Below are 12,007 nucleotides of genomic sequence, written 5' to 3'. Positions count from 1 at the left end.
TAATTTTTTAAATGTTATAAGAAGAGTGGTATTGGGGCGCCTGGGTAGTTTATAAAGTCGGTGGAGCGTCCAATTCTTGATTTTGGCTCAGGTAATCATCTCATGGTTCTTGGAATTGAGTACCCCTGTGCTGAGCTCGGCGCTGACAGTATGAAGCCTGCTTGGGATTCTCTTTCTCCATCTCTCTCTTTGCCAGTCCCCTGCATGTGTGCACACACACTCTCTCTCTCTCAAAATAAATAAACTTAAAAAAAAAAAAAAAAGCTCTCAAGCTCATTTGTTTCATGATAACAGTTTCTAAAAATGATTTTCATTCTGTTCAGATATTTTCTAATTTCCCTTTTGATGTATTGTTTGACTTATGGATTATTTAAAAGTGTAATGTTTAGTTTCCAAATATTTGAGGATTATCTTTCTGTTGTTGATTTCTAATTTAAATCCATTTTGGTCAGAGAACATATTTGGTGTGAGTTTAGTCCTTTGAAATTTATTTTTTACTGCCCATAATATAGTCATTCTTGACTAATGTTCCAGGTGCACTTGAAAATAATGTGTATTCTGCTATTAATGTGTTTTATAAATATCAATTGTATCACATTGTTTAAGTCTCCTGCGTGCTTACTGATTTTCTATACACTTGTTCTGCCCATTATATAGAGAGAGGTATGGAAATTCTCAACTATAGTTGTGTATATGTTTGTTTTTCAGTTTAGGTTGGTCAGTTTTTGCATCATGTATTCTGAAACTGTTATTAGGTTCATATGCATTTAGAATTACTATGTCCTCTTTAATGGATTGATCTTTTATTATCATGAAATGATCCTCTTTCTCCTGGGTTTTTCCTTGATCCGAAGTCTACTTTGCTTGGTTTGCTTTTGGATAGTGTTAGCATGAAAAAGGAATACTTACTATATGATTCCATTTTTATAAAATTGTAGAACTTGCAAATAAATTTATAGTGATCGAAAAAAATCAAGAACAAGGGAGTAGAGATAGATGGGTTACTAAAGGTCACAGGGAAACTTGTCAAAATATTTGTCATCTTGATTGTAGCAGTGGTTTCTCAATATGTACATATATGTAAAAACTCTTCAAATTGTACACTTGAAATATGTGCTGTTTATTATGCAGCAATTATACCTCAATAAAGTTGTTTTAAAAACAAAAGAATATAGTGCTGGTAGTACATTTTGGTTCCACTGTCTTGACACCAGCAGTTTTATTCACCATTTTTTTGTGTGTGTGCTGTCAATGCAAATGTCAACACAGTGAAATAAGCAAATAACATCTTAAAAGTATTATGAGCATAATTTCAAACTCACAAATCCTTTGAAATAGTCTCAGTGACTTCCAAGGGGTGTGTGGACCATCTTAATAACTTCTGATTTACAATATTACTTCTGGTATTACTCTTCATTCCTCCACTTCTGACTTTTCGTCTCATCGATTCTAAAACAGTTTCTCCTGAAAATACATTCCAAGTCATGCTCCAGATTAAATATAGAAATATATTAATCATGTTCACATTTTATGACTTAAAATTGTATAAGGATAGCATTTAAGACCCTCTAGTGTGACTGATATGACCTGTCTCCTATGCATATGTCCCTGTTGTCTCCTCATTGACTGCTGGACCACTGTGTTCTGTGTCATTTTCTGACCTCTGCTTATTCTCTTCTCAGTTTCTGCCTATTAAACTTCTACTTTTTAGGGCCTGGCTCAGATTCAGTCTTGGCTATGAAGCCTCTCAACCACTGTACCCACAGCCATCCATCCCTTGCCTTCATTCCTATATATTTATTTGGATTGTTATTTATATGACATAGAATGTTTGTGTCTTGTTCCTCTAACAATATCAGCTCCTTGGGAGCAGGGACTATGTATGTTCTATAACTTTTTATTCCCCCAAACTGGTAATATAGTGCTGCATATGTAATAGGTATTTGAATGATTACAGAAGACTATTTTTTTTCCTACTCTAACCATTTCTTGTTTTGATTGTTCTTTGGTTTTAGCATCTTTCAGGGGATGTTTTAATTTATACCCCTAGTTTCACCTTTGTCAAATTTTCTGTGGCTTCTAATCAGTTGTAGCATTTGTCAATATTGATGAGAAATTCTTAGCTCTCTTCAGCCTTCTAGTTTTATAAGTTTTTACTCATAGATTCTGAAGTTTCCATCTATTAACCCTTTTTTCCCCCACAAATTAAAATTATCCACTGATAAATATATAATATATACACTGATAAATGCACTGGTAAATATACTGATATGATTGGAAAGTATCCTATAGCTTTAAAGTGGCCAACAATTACGATTTTGACACTTAAGTGACTTTCATGTATGGCAAATGAAATCAGCCCCGCTGTTTTTTAGTTATATATCATGTCATTAAGTAATCTAAGTAAAACTTTATTTAGAATATTTTTTTCTCTACTTCTCAAGAAAGATAGGGAATTTGTAACATTACCACATAAAATTTCTTTATCTCTCACTTATTAGGTAAGAATGACAGGTGTTACCTTTTGTAATTATCAGTAAGTATCATCATAATTGAAGCTATTAAGAATCAATATATGGGGTGCCTGGGTGGCTTGGTTGAGTTGCCCACTCTTTTTTTTTTTTTCTTTAACATTTTATTTATTTTTGAGAGACAGAACGTGAGTGAGGGAGAGGCAGAGAGAGAGGGAAACACAGAATCTGGAGCAGGCTCAAGGCTCTGAGCTGTCAGCACAGAGCCCGACAAGGGGCTCAAACCCACAAACCGTGAGATTGTGGCCTGAACTGAAGTTGGATGCTTAACCAACTGAACCACCCAGCCATCCGAAGTGGCCCACTCTTGATTTCAGCTCAGGTTGAGATCCCAGGGTCATGGGATCAAGCCCTGAATCGGGCTCTGTGCTAAGTGTGGAGCCTACTTAAGATTCTCTCTCTCTCCCTCTGTCCTCTCCCCTGTTTGTGCTCTCTCTCTCTCTAAAAAAACAAAAAACATATAGCGAAAGGATTTTGCCCCGAGAAGTTTTCCCAAATAGACTCCATTTTATGTTGTGTTTCAGATTGGCTGCTGCTGAGAGTCAGGAGCCATGTGAAGTCACCAGGACACAGAATCCCAAAGTGCAATACATGGAAAATTAGTTCCAACCTGTCTTGGACTTTGTAACATAGAGTAGGTTGAAATATAGCCAGGTGGTTTAGTAATGATTAAAGGGGTTTGATGGCCAGTGATGCTTTCTGATGAGGCAAATTGGAATGTAAGAATTTATCCAAGCCTATCTGTGGGTAGAGTTAACTATCTCTTTTCTGTTTATGTTACCTAAGGTAATTTTCCTAAGGAAAAAAGACCCTTAAGTGCTTGCTAATTTATAATGTCCTTTTAAGGGGCTGTTTAAATTTTAAATTGAAGTATTTATCCTTTGTAAGTTTTATATAGTTTTAATATTTAGTATTGTTTTAGTTTTATTTTTGTTGTTTTGACCAATATTGGACTTCTTTCTTCCTTTCAGGCATAAAACTCTTGTGTAATCAGCTTTTCTATATTTTTGATCTAAGCACAGAGAATTAATAGAATGAGACAACTTTTTATGTCACAGATGGACTCAAGTCAACCATCGCCATGGTATCGGTATAAGAACAAATACTTGGAGGTGTTCTCAGAGCCTAGAGCTTACACCAGCTAGTTGATACTGAATCTGGGCTCTGAGAACACCCCACTCAAAATATACCATCTTTTAGAACAAAACAACTTAGGAATGAATTATCTTTCAGTGATCAGTTTACATAGTAGACTAAAAAAAGCCACTATTCTATACTTTAAGCATCTAATTAGTGTTCTTTAGTTCTTTGGTGAAAACTAAAATTATGGAAGATTTGGTTACTTGTAAAATGGTGTTTGACTCTGTAATAATTATATAACTTGTTAATTGAAACAGGTTTAGGAATTACTCAGGTTCAGCATAAAAATAGATCTAGTTACTGGGGCGCCTGGGTGGCTCAGTCGGTTAAGCATCCAACTTCAGCTCAAGTCATGATATCTCAGTTTGTGGGTTCGAGCCCTGTATTGGGTTTTCTGCTGTCAGCATGGAGCCTACTTTAGATCCTCTGTCTGCCTCTCTGTCTGCCCCGACTTGCAGTCTCTCTCTCAAAAATAAATAAAGATTAAAAAAAATTAGGTCTACTTACCTAGATCAGTAACTCCAGCAATTTTTGAGCATTTGTTGGACTCACTTATATTAGGCATTGGAGATGCCAACTTGAATAAAGTAAAGGACTGGGCTCCCTTGGCACTTAATTTTTTTTTTTTTTATCAAAGTGTGTTTATTTATTTTGAGAGGGAGGGAGGGAGGCAGGGAGAGAGAGAGAGAGAGAGAGCACGAGCATGAGCAGGGGAGGGGCAGAGAGAGAGAATCCCAGGCAGGCTCTGTGCTGTCAGTGGAGAGCCCGATGTAGGGCTTGAACTCATTAACTGTGAGATCATGACCTGAGCCAAAATCAACAGTCAGATGTTTAACCAACTGAAGCACCCAGGCCCCAAATTTCAACTATCCTTGACCTCTTAATTTATTGTACCATCGTGTGGTAGTGATAGAAACTGCCTGTGGCTTTTTTTTTTTTTAATAATTTATTTATGTTGTTGTTTCAGGTTGGTGTCTCCAACTAGATTGTAAAGTTCTCAACACAATAACAGAGATGTTTATGTCTCACATTTTTTTTGAGTCTCCCTCCTTGATTAGCATATCCCATGTTATCAGTCAGTATTTGTTGATTCGAGTAGATGTGGTGTGGCCCTGATTTTCAACTCTCTCAGTATTTGCATTCCTTTTATGATCCTGAAATACAGTGTGTAGATGATACCATTAACTACACATGTAATTAAAAAAAAATTGTTAAAGTACCTACCCTATGACATAAAGGAGAATTTTAAAGGAAGTAATTTATAATAAAGCAACATATATTTGGTATCTTAATGCTCAGTGACTATGCTAAATGATATAATGAAGTAGTCAAATCAGGTATGTAATTAAGTAGACCATTTCTAAAACCAGTATGCCATCATTCTGAATGGATACCACATTCCATTTACTCCAGAAACCAAGGCCAACCCCGATGCACACTGTGATCCACGATGTCCCTTTTCTGACATTGCAGACCATGAGGGAGCTTGCTACGTTCTATGTGAGGCTGTCCCAAATGACTATAGTTAGTTGCTGTGTGTTAGAATTGCTTAGATTTGGGCATTGGCCTGGGATGACCAAGGCATACTAGGACCATACCCACCAGATCTATATTTGCCCAAGGAAAAAAATTCCAGAGCAAAACAGAATAGTAAGTGTTCAGCCAGTAAAACCCAAAAGTGCCAAAGCTGAGGATAGATAAATGCAGAAACTAGATATAAACTCTGCTATGTGCTGTGGACTCTTGTCAGTTGCTGGAGCTATTGAGGTAAGTAAGTGGTAAAAAGATAGAAAATAACTGTAAAAAAGTGAGTGGTTATATATTCGTCCTACAGCCCTGGTCCCCTTTTTTCAGGGAGCTCATATTCTGGTGGAGGAGATAGACAAGTCTAACCAGTAATAGCCGGTTGTCCTAAGTGTTATGAAGTAAACAAAATGGGCCCAAATGGGAGAGGGACTTACTTTACATAGGGTAAGTTGGGAAGCTTTCTCCAAGGAGGTGATATGTAAGGTGATTCCTAAAACACGAGAAGCTATGGGGTGCCTGGGTGGCTCAGTCGGTTAAGCGTCCGACTTCAGCTCAGCTCATGATCTCATAGTTTGTGAGTTTAAGCCCCACTTCAAGCTCTATGCTGACAGCTCAGAGCCTGGAGCCTGCTTTGGACTCTGTCTCCCTCTCTCTCTGCCCCTCCACCGCTCATGCTCTGTCTCTCTCTGTCTCTCAAAAAATAAATAAACGTTAAAATAAATAAAAGATGAGAGGCTAGCCATGTGAAGGGAGGGTCAGGAGCTTTCTAAGCAGAGTGAATAGCATATGCAAAACCCTTGAAGAAGGGAAAAATTTACCTTTTTAGGAAAAAAGAAAGAAGGCGATTGTGACTAAAGCCTGGCCAACGAGATGCAGGGGTTTAGAAGGTGTAGGAGAGGTGAGAGGGGCCTGGTCATACAGGCCTACAAATGAGGGCATTTGGAGCTAATTCGAAGTGCAAAGCAAACGAGTGCTGGGGTCTTAACATTTTAAAAAGATCGCTCTTGCTGCAGTAAGGAGAATGGGTCAGAGGCAAAGAGTCAACATTCTTTGAGAGGGAGACCAAAAGAGAGGATGACTAAGTTGTATAAGGGTGGTAGAAGGGTTTAAAGAAGTGACATTTACATTGGGTCCTCCAAGAGAAGTGTGAATTGGGGCGTGGGAGAGCTGTGAGACCAGCTGGAGCAAAGGCAGGGAGATGTGTGGTGCATGCTGGGAAAGCCGTAGAGATGGTATAGCAGGGGTCTCATGCCAGATGTTGCACCCCCTCTACTGTTCTGAAATGCCATTTGCAGGTGATTCTTTTAAATGATTAAAATGCCCCAGCTACTAAAATACAGGGGAATTTAGACAGAAACATGTGACTCAATGTGTAATTATTCAAGCCTGACTAGACTAGAAGTCATAATGAATTAATCAGATGCTTGTACCCACCTACAAAGGAAAGGTTCGATTTTGAAGAATTAAGACAAAATTCCATAGAATATTTCCAAGATTTGATATTTAACATTTTGAAATGAAGCTAAATTTAAGTATATTTGTACATACACACATAGAGTCACCACAATGAGACAACACAAGCACACACTGATATTGGCGTATATATTGCTGAGCCCAAAGCCATGAGTTTCAGTGCTGTTGGTGGCTTAGTTTTTCAAAATGGTGAACAACTCCTAATAAAACTGCAGAAACACAAACTATAATTCTCCCTCGACTTATTTAGTAATTGTGTTTCTCTGGAAAACTCAGTGTATATTAAAACCGTGCCAAAGATCCTTTGGTGACATGTGAAATGAAGTTGGAGTCCTAGTCTCAGAAAACTAAAATCAGTTTTTTTAGCAGCATGAAAATTGTACAAGATACAGAACCTTTCCTTGTTGTGTTGAGCTGTATCCCTGACCTCTATCCACTGAATACCAGTAGCACCCCCTCCCACTTCTTTTGACAAGAATGTCTGTATGTTTTTTAATAATACTGTCAAAAGAGTAGTGATATTCCTTAGTTTCCACATACAAAAATGGGTATAACCAACTTCAGTCTCATAAGGATTAAATGAGATGATACACACAAAATGTTAGTATTGGGGTCTGACCTGTAAGGATTTAATAACCAGGTAGTGATAACTTGTTAGCAAGTGAAAATATGGGTCTAGTCATAAATAGAAGAGAAATTAGGACTGGAGGTAAGATTTGGGAGTCATATAGACAGGTTGCTTTAAATATTGTGAAATACCAGGCAGAAATTAAACAAGATTCAGTTTAAGAGGGATAAATGTAGGACCACGGCTTTTTCCTAAGATCTATTAATAAATCAAGGCTGAAGAGATAAGGCTAGGCAACGGTTCAGAAGAAAAAGGCAGGCAAGCCCAAGATTAGCTATGATGTAATTCAGTTGCTTGAGCAAACAACAAAAAACCCCCAAAACAAACAAAGCACTGACACTACATGGATGGTGCAGTGTTCAGGATGGAATGCTGCAGTCCCATATGCAGGGTTTCATGTAGGCTGTGTCTAGGGTTAGAGAGTCAGGCTTCAAGAGCACTATTGACAAAGATGAGAGGATAGCAGCTGGAGGGAAAAGTTAATGCTCCTGAGTTTAGGTACAAGAAGAGAAGGCATGACAGTTTTTCAGATAACTTAAAGATAGCAATTTTTGGCAGAAAAGAAAATAAACCTGTCTGTGTAAAGCGAATCTACGACCTTCTGTAAGTACAAGAAAGCAGATATTTTGTGGTGAGCAGCTGTAAAAAAAATTCAACCCAGTAAATTTCAAGATCTGATTGGCTTTATTAAATAAATCAGGCAGCATCCCATCTAGCAAGTAGAGGAGAGCTACAAAATGGAAGGTTTTTATGTGAAGGAAGATGGAGCAAGAAGTTATTAGCAAAGGTAAAAAAAAGTATAGGTTCAGGTAAAATCACCTTCCCTTCTGGGAATGGCATGGGGTTTTATCACGCAGATTACCTCAACTTCCTTTTGTGTGGAGTGGTTGGAGATGGTCCACGTGACAGATTACCTCCCTGGTGCTGACCAGAAAATTCCTGACCGATTAGTTAAAACTGCATTCTGGGGGAGGTTGAAACTGCAACTAGGTTAAATAGTAAGCCCTCGTTTGGTGATACGGCCTGGAATAAGTGATTCCATCTTGGGCCGGTGGTTTTCTTTTTAACAGTCAATTAGATATTTGATTGCCCTTTTTAGGGATGGTGTAGAATAGAATTTTATGGATATAGATGATTTCTAAAGACTTTTCCAAATGTTGAAGTGGATGTGGGACTAGGCTCCAGGGTGGATCACCCCACCAATCACCTTTACTAATTTCACTGCAATAGCAGCCTAACCAGGTCACTTGTTTCTAGCAAGACTCAAGGTAGATTCCTCTTGGGCCCACTTTGATTTCAGACATTTGACTACCTATAAGTAACTGAACACAACTAGCAAGAAAACCTCAACTCTCTAAGAACCTGTGGGGGAGCGAGGGGACACAAAATAGGTATACTAAATTCTGTCTATTTTGTGACAGATTTACCTTTTTTCACCCTTTGGTTTTTCCACCCAATTTGTAGCTGAATTTTTGGTAGTTTAGGTCACCCTGATCTAATCATTCCAAAATAATTTTTCCTTTTTTTTTTTTTTTTTGTCATTGCTGTCAGGGAACCCCCTTGCCAGTTTCTCGTATAACCCTTATCCCCCAGAGGGAAATCTTCCTTCTGTGATTCTTTGTGAAGCAATACTCTAGAACAGAATTTCTCACATGGGATTGGTCCATTGTCTCCCTCAAAGTATAAAGTATATGTGAAATTGTGTATAGTATGCATTTCTCTGAGGAGAAGCATGTTGACATTCATTATATATATTATATAATTATATAGTATAATATATATATATATATATATATATATATATATATATATATATATATGATTAAGAATCACTTGGGGCGCCTGGGTGGCTCAGTCATTTGGGTGTCCAACTTTGACTCAGGTCATGGTCTCATGGTTCCTGGGATTGAGCCCCATGTCGGGCTCTGTGCTGACAGGTTCTGTGTCTCCTTTTCTTTCTGCCCCTGCCCTGCTCATGTTCTGTCTCTCTCTGTCTCTCAAAGGTGAATAAGTGTTAAAAAAAAATTTTTTTTTTTAATTAAGAATCACTTAAGCCTCTTCTTAGGTAAGGCAAAGCTCTGTTTTTTGTTTCTATATTGCACGTCTTTCAGTTGCCTTTAGTTAAATTCCAAACTGAGTGTGGTGACTTGTTCAACAAGGACCAGGTTAATTGGAAACCTCTCCTTAGCTCCCTGCTTGGACCAAGAGCCTTCCTTTAGTGATTGTAGATCACCCTCTGCTCACTTCTGTCAGAGCACTTGCCACATTATATTGAAAGAGTTCATTTATGGGACTGTTTCCTATTATTAGATTTGAAGGGTAGCCCTGTGTTGTGTTAGTTGTTGTATTCTGCATCATACCAGGGATGTGGTAGGTGTTTGAAAATGTTCTGGACTGGAAACATTTACCAATAATAAACCAACAGTTTCTTCTTTCCATCCCAAGCAACAAATGTTTTGAGCACTTACCCTGAGCCAGGTATTACGTTAGGCAACAGGAATTCAGAGGTAAGCTCCCTGCATGGAGCTTATGGGTCATGGGACTTGATTTTTGTAACTGTCTGGAGCAGCTGCATGTGAGCCATGTGCATAGGCATTTACAATAGTGCTTACCCTCCAAACCACGCCCCTTCTGTAACAGACATTAGTTATATGCACATAGTCCACTCTTTTCATTACTCAAAACAAAAATGAAAACACTTTTTTCTAGTCTTGCTCAAAACTACCATTAAATGTCTCTCCAAAACCCTCTTTCTCTTTGACTGCAGCTGTTAATGGTTTGCTTTGAAAAATTGAAAATGTAGATTGAAGATACTGATAAAAGAAGAGTCAGCATTTAGGATCATGTTCTGCACACAGAAGTGTGTTTTGTTTTGTTTTGTTTTGTTTTGTTTTGTTTTGTTTTGCTTTTTTTCAAAACCCACTAGGAAAGATTCACGATTTTAAAAAACAAATAAAGGGTGCCTGGGTGGTTTCATCGGTTGACCGTCTGACTTCGGCTCAGGTCAAGATCTCACGGTTTGTGAATTTGAGGCCCACATCTGCACTGTCAGTGCAGAGCCTTCTTGGGATTCTCTCTCTCTCTTTCTCTCTCTCTCTCTCTCTCTCTCTCTCTCTCTGCCCCTCCACCATCCTCTCTCAAATAAACTTAAAAAAAAGGGGAGAAACCTTTGTATCTGGTTCACTAGTATGTTCTTTCTCTTTTCTAGCTTATACATTCTATAATTTCATGGATTTGCATTTATGTCAAACTGCATTTGTAGTTTTCCAACTTTATTTTTTTGTTTTTTAAGTTTATTTATTTATTTTGAAAGAGATAGCATGAGTGGGGGGAGGGCATAGAGAGAGGTTGAGAGAGAATCCCAAGTTGGCTGTGTACTGCCAGCACACAGGGCTCGAACTCACAAAACCATGAGCTCATGACCTGAGCCGAAACCAAGAGTTCTACATTTAACCGACTGAACCACCCAGGCACCCCCAACTTTCATTTAAAAGCAGGAACATCTCTTCTTCAACTTAAATAAGAGCCGAGCAGTTTGTTGAAAGCAAGAGGTTGGGGTACCTGGGTGGCTCAGTCAGTTAAGCCTCCAACTCTTGGTTTTGGCTCAGGTCATGATCTCATAGTTTGTGAGTTCGAGCCCTGCATCGGGCTCTGCACTGACAGCATAGAGACTGCTTGGGATGTTTTCCTTTCTCTCTGCCCCTCCCTCACTCACTCTCTATCTCTCTCTCAAAAATAATAAATAAATTTTCAATAATAAAAGGAAAGAAAGAGACTTTGCTGCTACCCCCTGGCCCCTTAAGGAGATGCCAGGGGAGCCTGGTTTGAGAACTGCTGGACTAGATAGTATTTGTGGGTCAGTAGTTGACTAGGGCATGATTTGTCCACAAAACCAGGCATAAGAAGAGCCAAGTCCAGAGCACTGTGCTGTCTCTGTTTTAAAGTTTATTATACTTGAGTTCATGACTTTGGGGAGCATAGCAGAAGTCATGTATGGATATGTATTTCAAAAGATAGGCTTCTCTACTTGGAGATTCCGATTTAGTAGGTGTGAAAATAAGTCTCCAGCACCTATAGTTTTAAATAACTCCATCAGAACATGTTGTTATTAGAGTGCAAAAGGTTAATGCACTAGTTATGCCCAGAAATATCTACACTGCTTACAGAGAATATGGCTTTCTGGCTACCTCAGTTGAGAGACTTTTTGAAATGCTTTTATTTCCATTGTACTATCGTTCCTGCTGCCGATAGTACAGCACTCTTCCCCTAGATATATGCATAATTATGTCTGTTGTTTATTTTCTGTCTCCAGCCTCTAAAATGTAAGCTTCATTTGCGTGGGCATGTTTGTTTTATTCAGTGATTCATCACAAGCTTCTAGAACAGTCAGTAAATATTTGTTGAATAACTATTATTAGTGAGATAATTCATGTATGTTATTGGTTTAAAATATGTCTTGGACTGCTCTGGAAACCTAACTTCCATCTATAGCATTTTCTGTAAAAGAGTGTTCCAAGTGCCAGAAAACAGATATGCAAGTGAAAATGTGTAACACTACCATATAGATTTGGTTCTTGATGGACTGTAACTTTATTTTCAAAACAGGGCGTGATATGGTCTGACTTTGGGTTTCCTGGAAGAAATGGACGGGAAAGTACATTGTGGATTGGCTCTATGGGGGCCCATACTCCCTGTCATCTGGACTCCT

The 12,007-nt window shown here is 38.4% G+C and overlaps 1 protein-coding gene across 4 annotated transcripts in view; it reads left to right on the top strand.

Annotated features, from left to right (window-relative positions):
• The window catches only part of HSPBAP1 (HSPB1 associated protein 1), a 58,183-nt gene that overhangs the window by 28,013 nt on the left and 18,163 nt on the right, over positions 1 to 12,007 (top strand). For all 4 annotated transcript variants that reach the window (XM_007098306.3, XM_007098305.3, XM_042998745.1 and 1 more), the window contains exon 4: positions 11,905 to 12,007. This exon is cut by the window's right edge and continues 34 nt beyond it. In XM_007098306.3, coding sequence (XP_007098368.1) covers positions 11,905 to 12,007 — 103 coding nt within the window. The remainder of the gene's footprint in view (positions 1 to 11,904) is intronic.

This window comes from Panthera tigris, chromosome C2, assembly GCF_018350195.1.
Source record: "Panthera tigris isolate Pti1 chromosome C2, P.tigris_Pti1_mat1.1, whole genome shotgun sequence".
NCBI lineage: Eukaryota > Metazoa > Chordata > Mammalia > Carnivora > Felidae > Panthera > Panthera tigris.
Note: the sequence above shows the minus strand (reverse complement) of the source record. Positions and strands in the feature narration are given on the sequence as shown.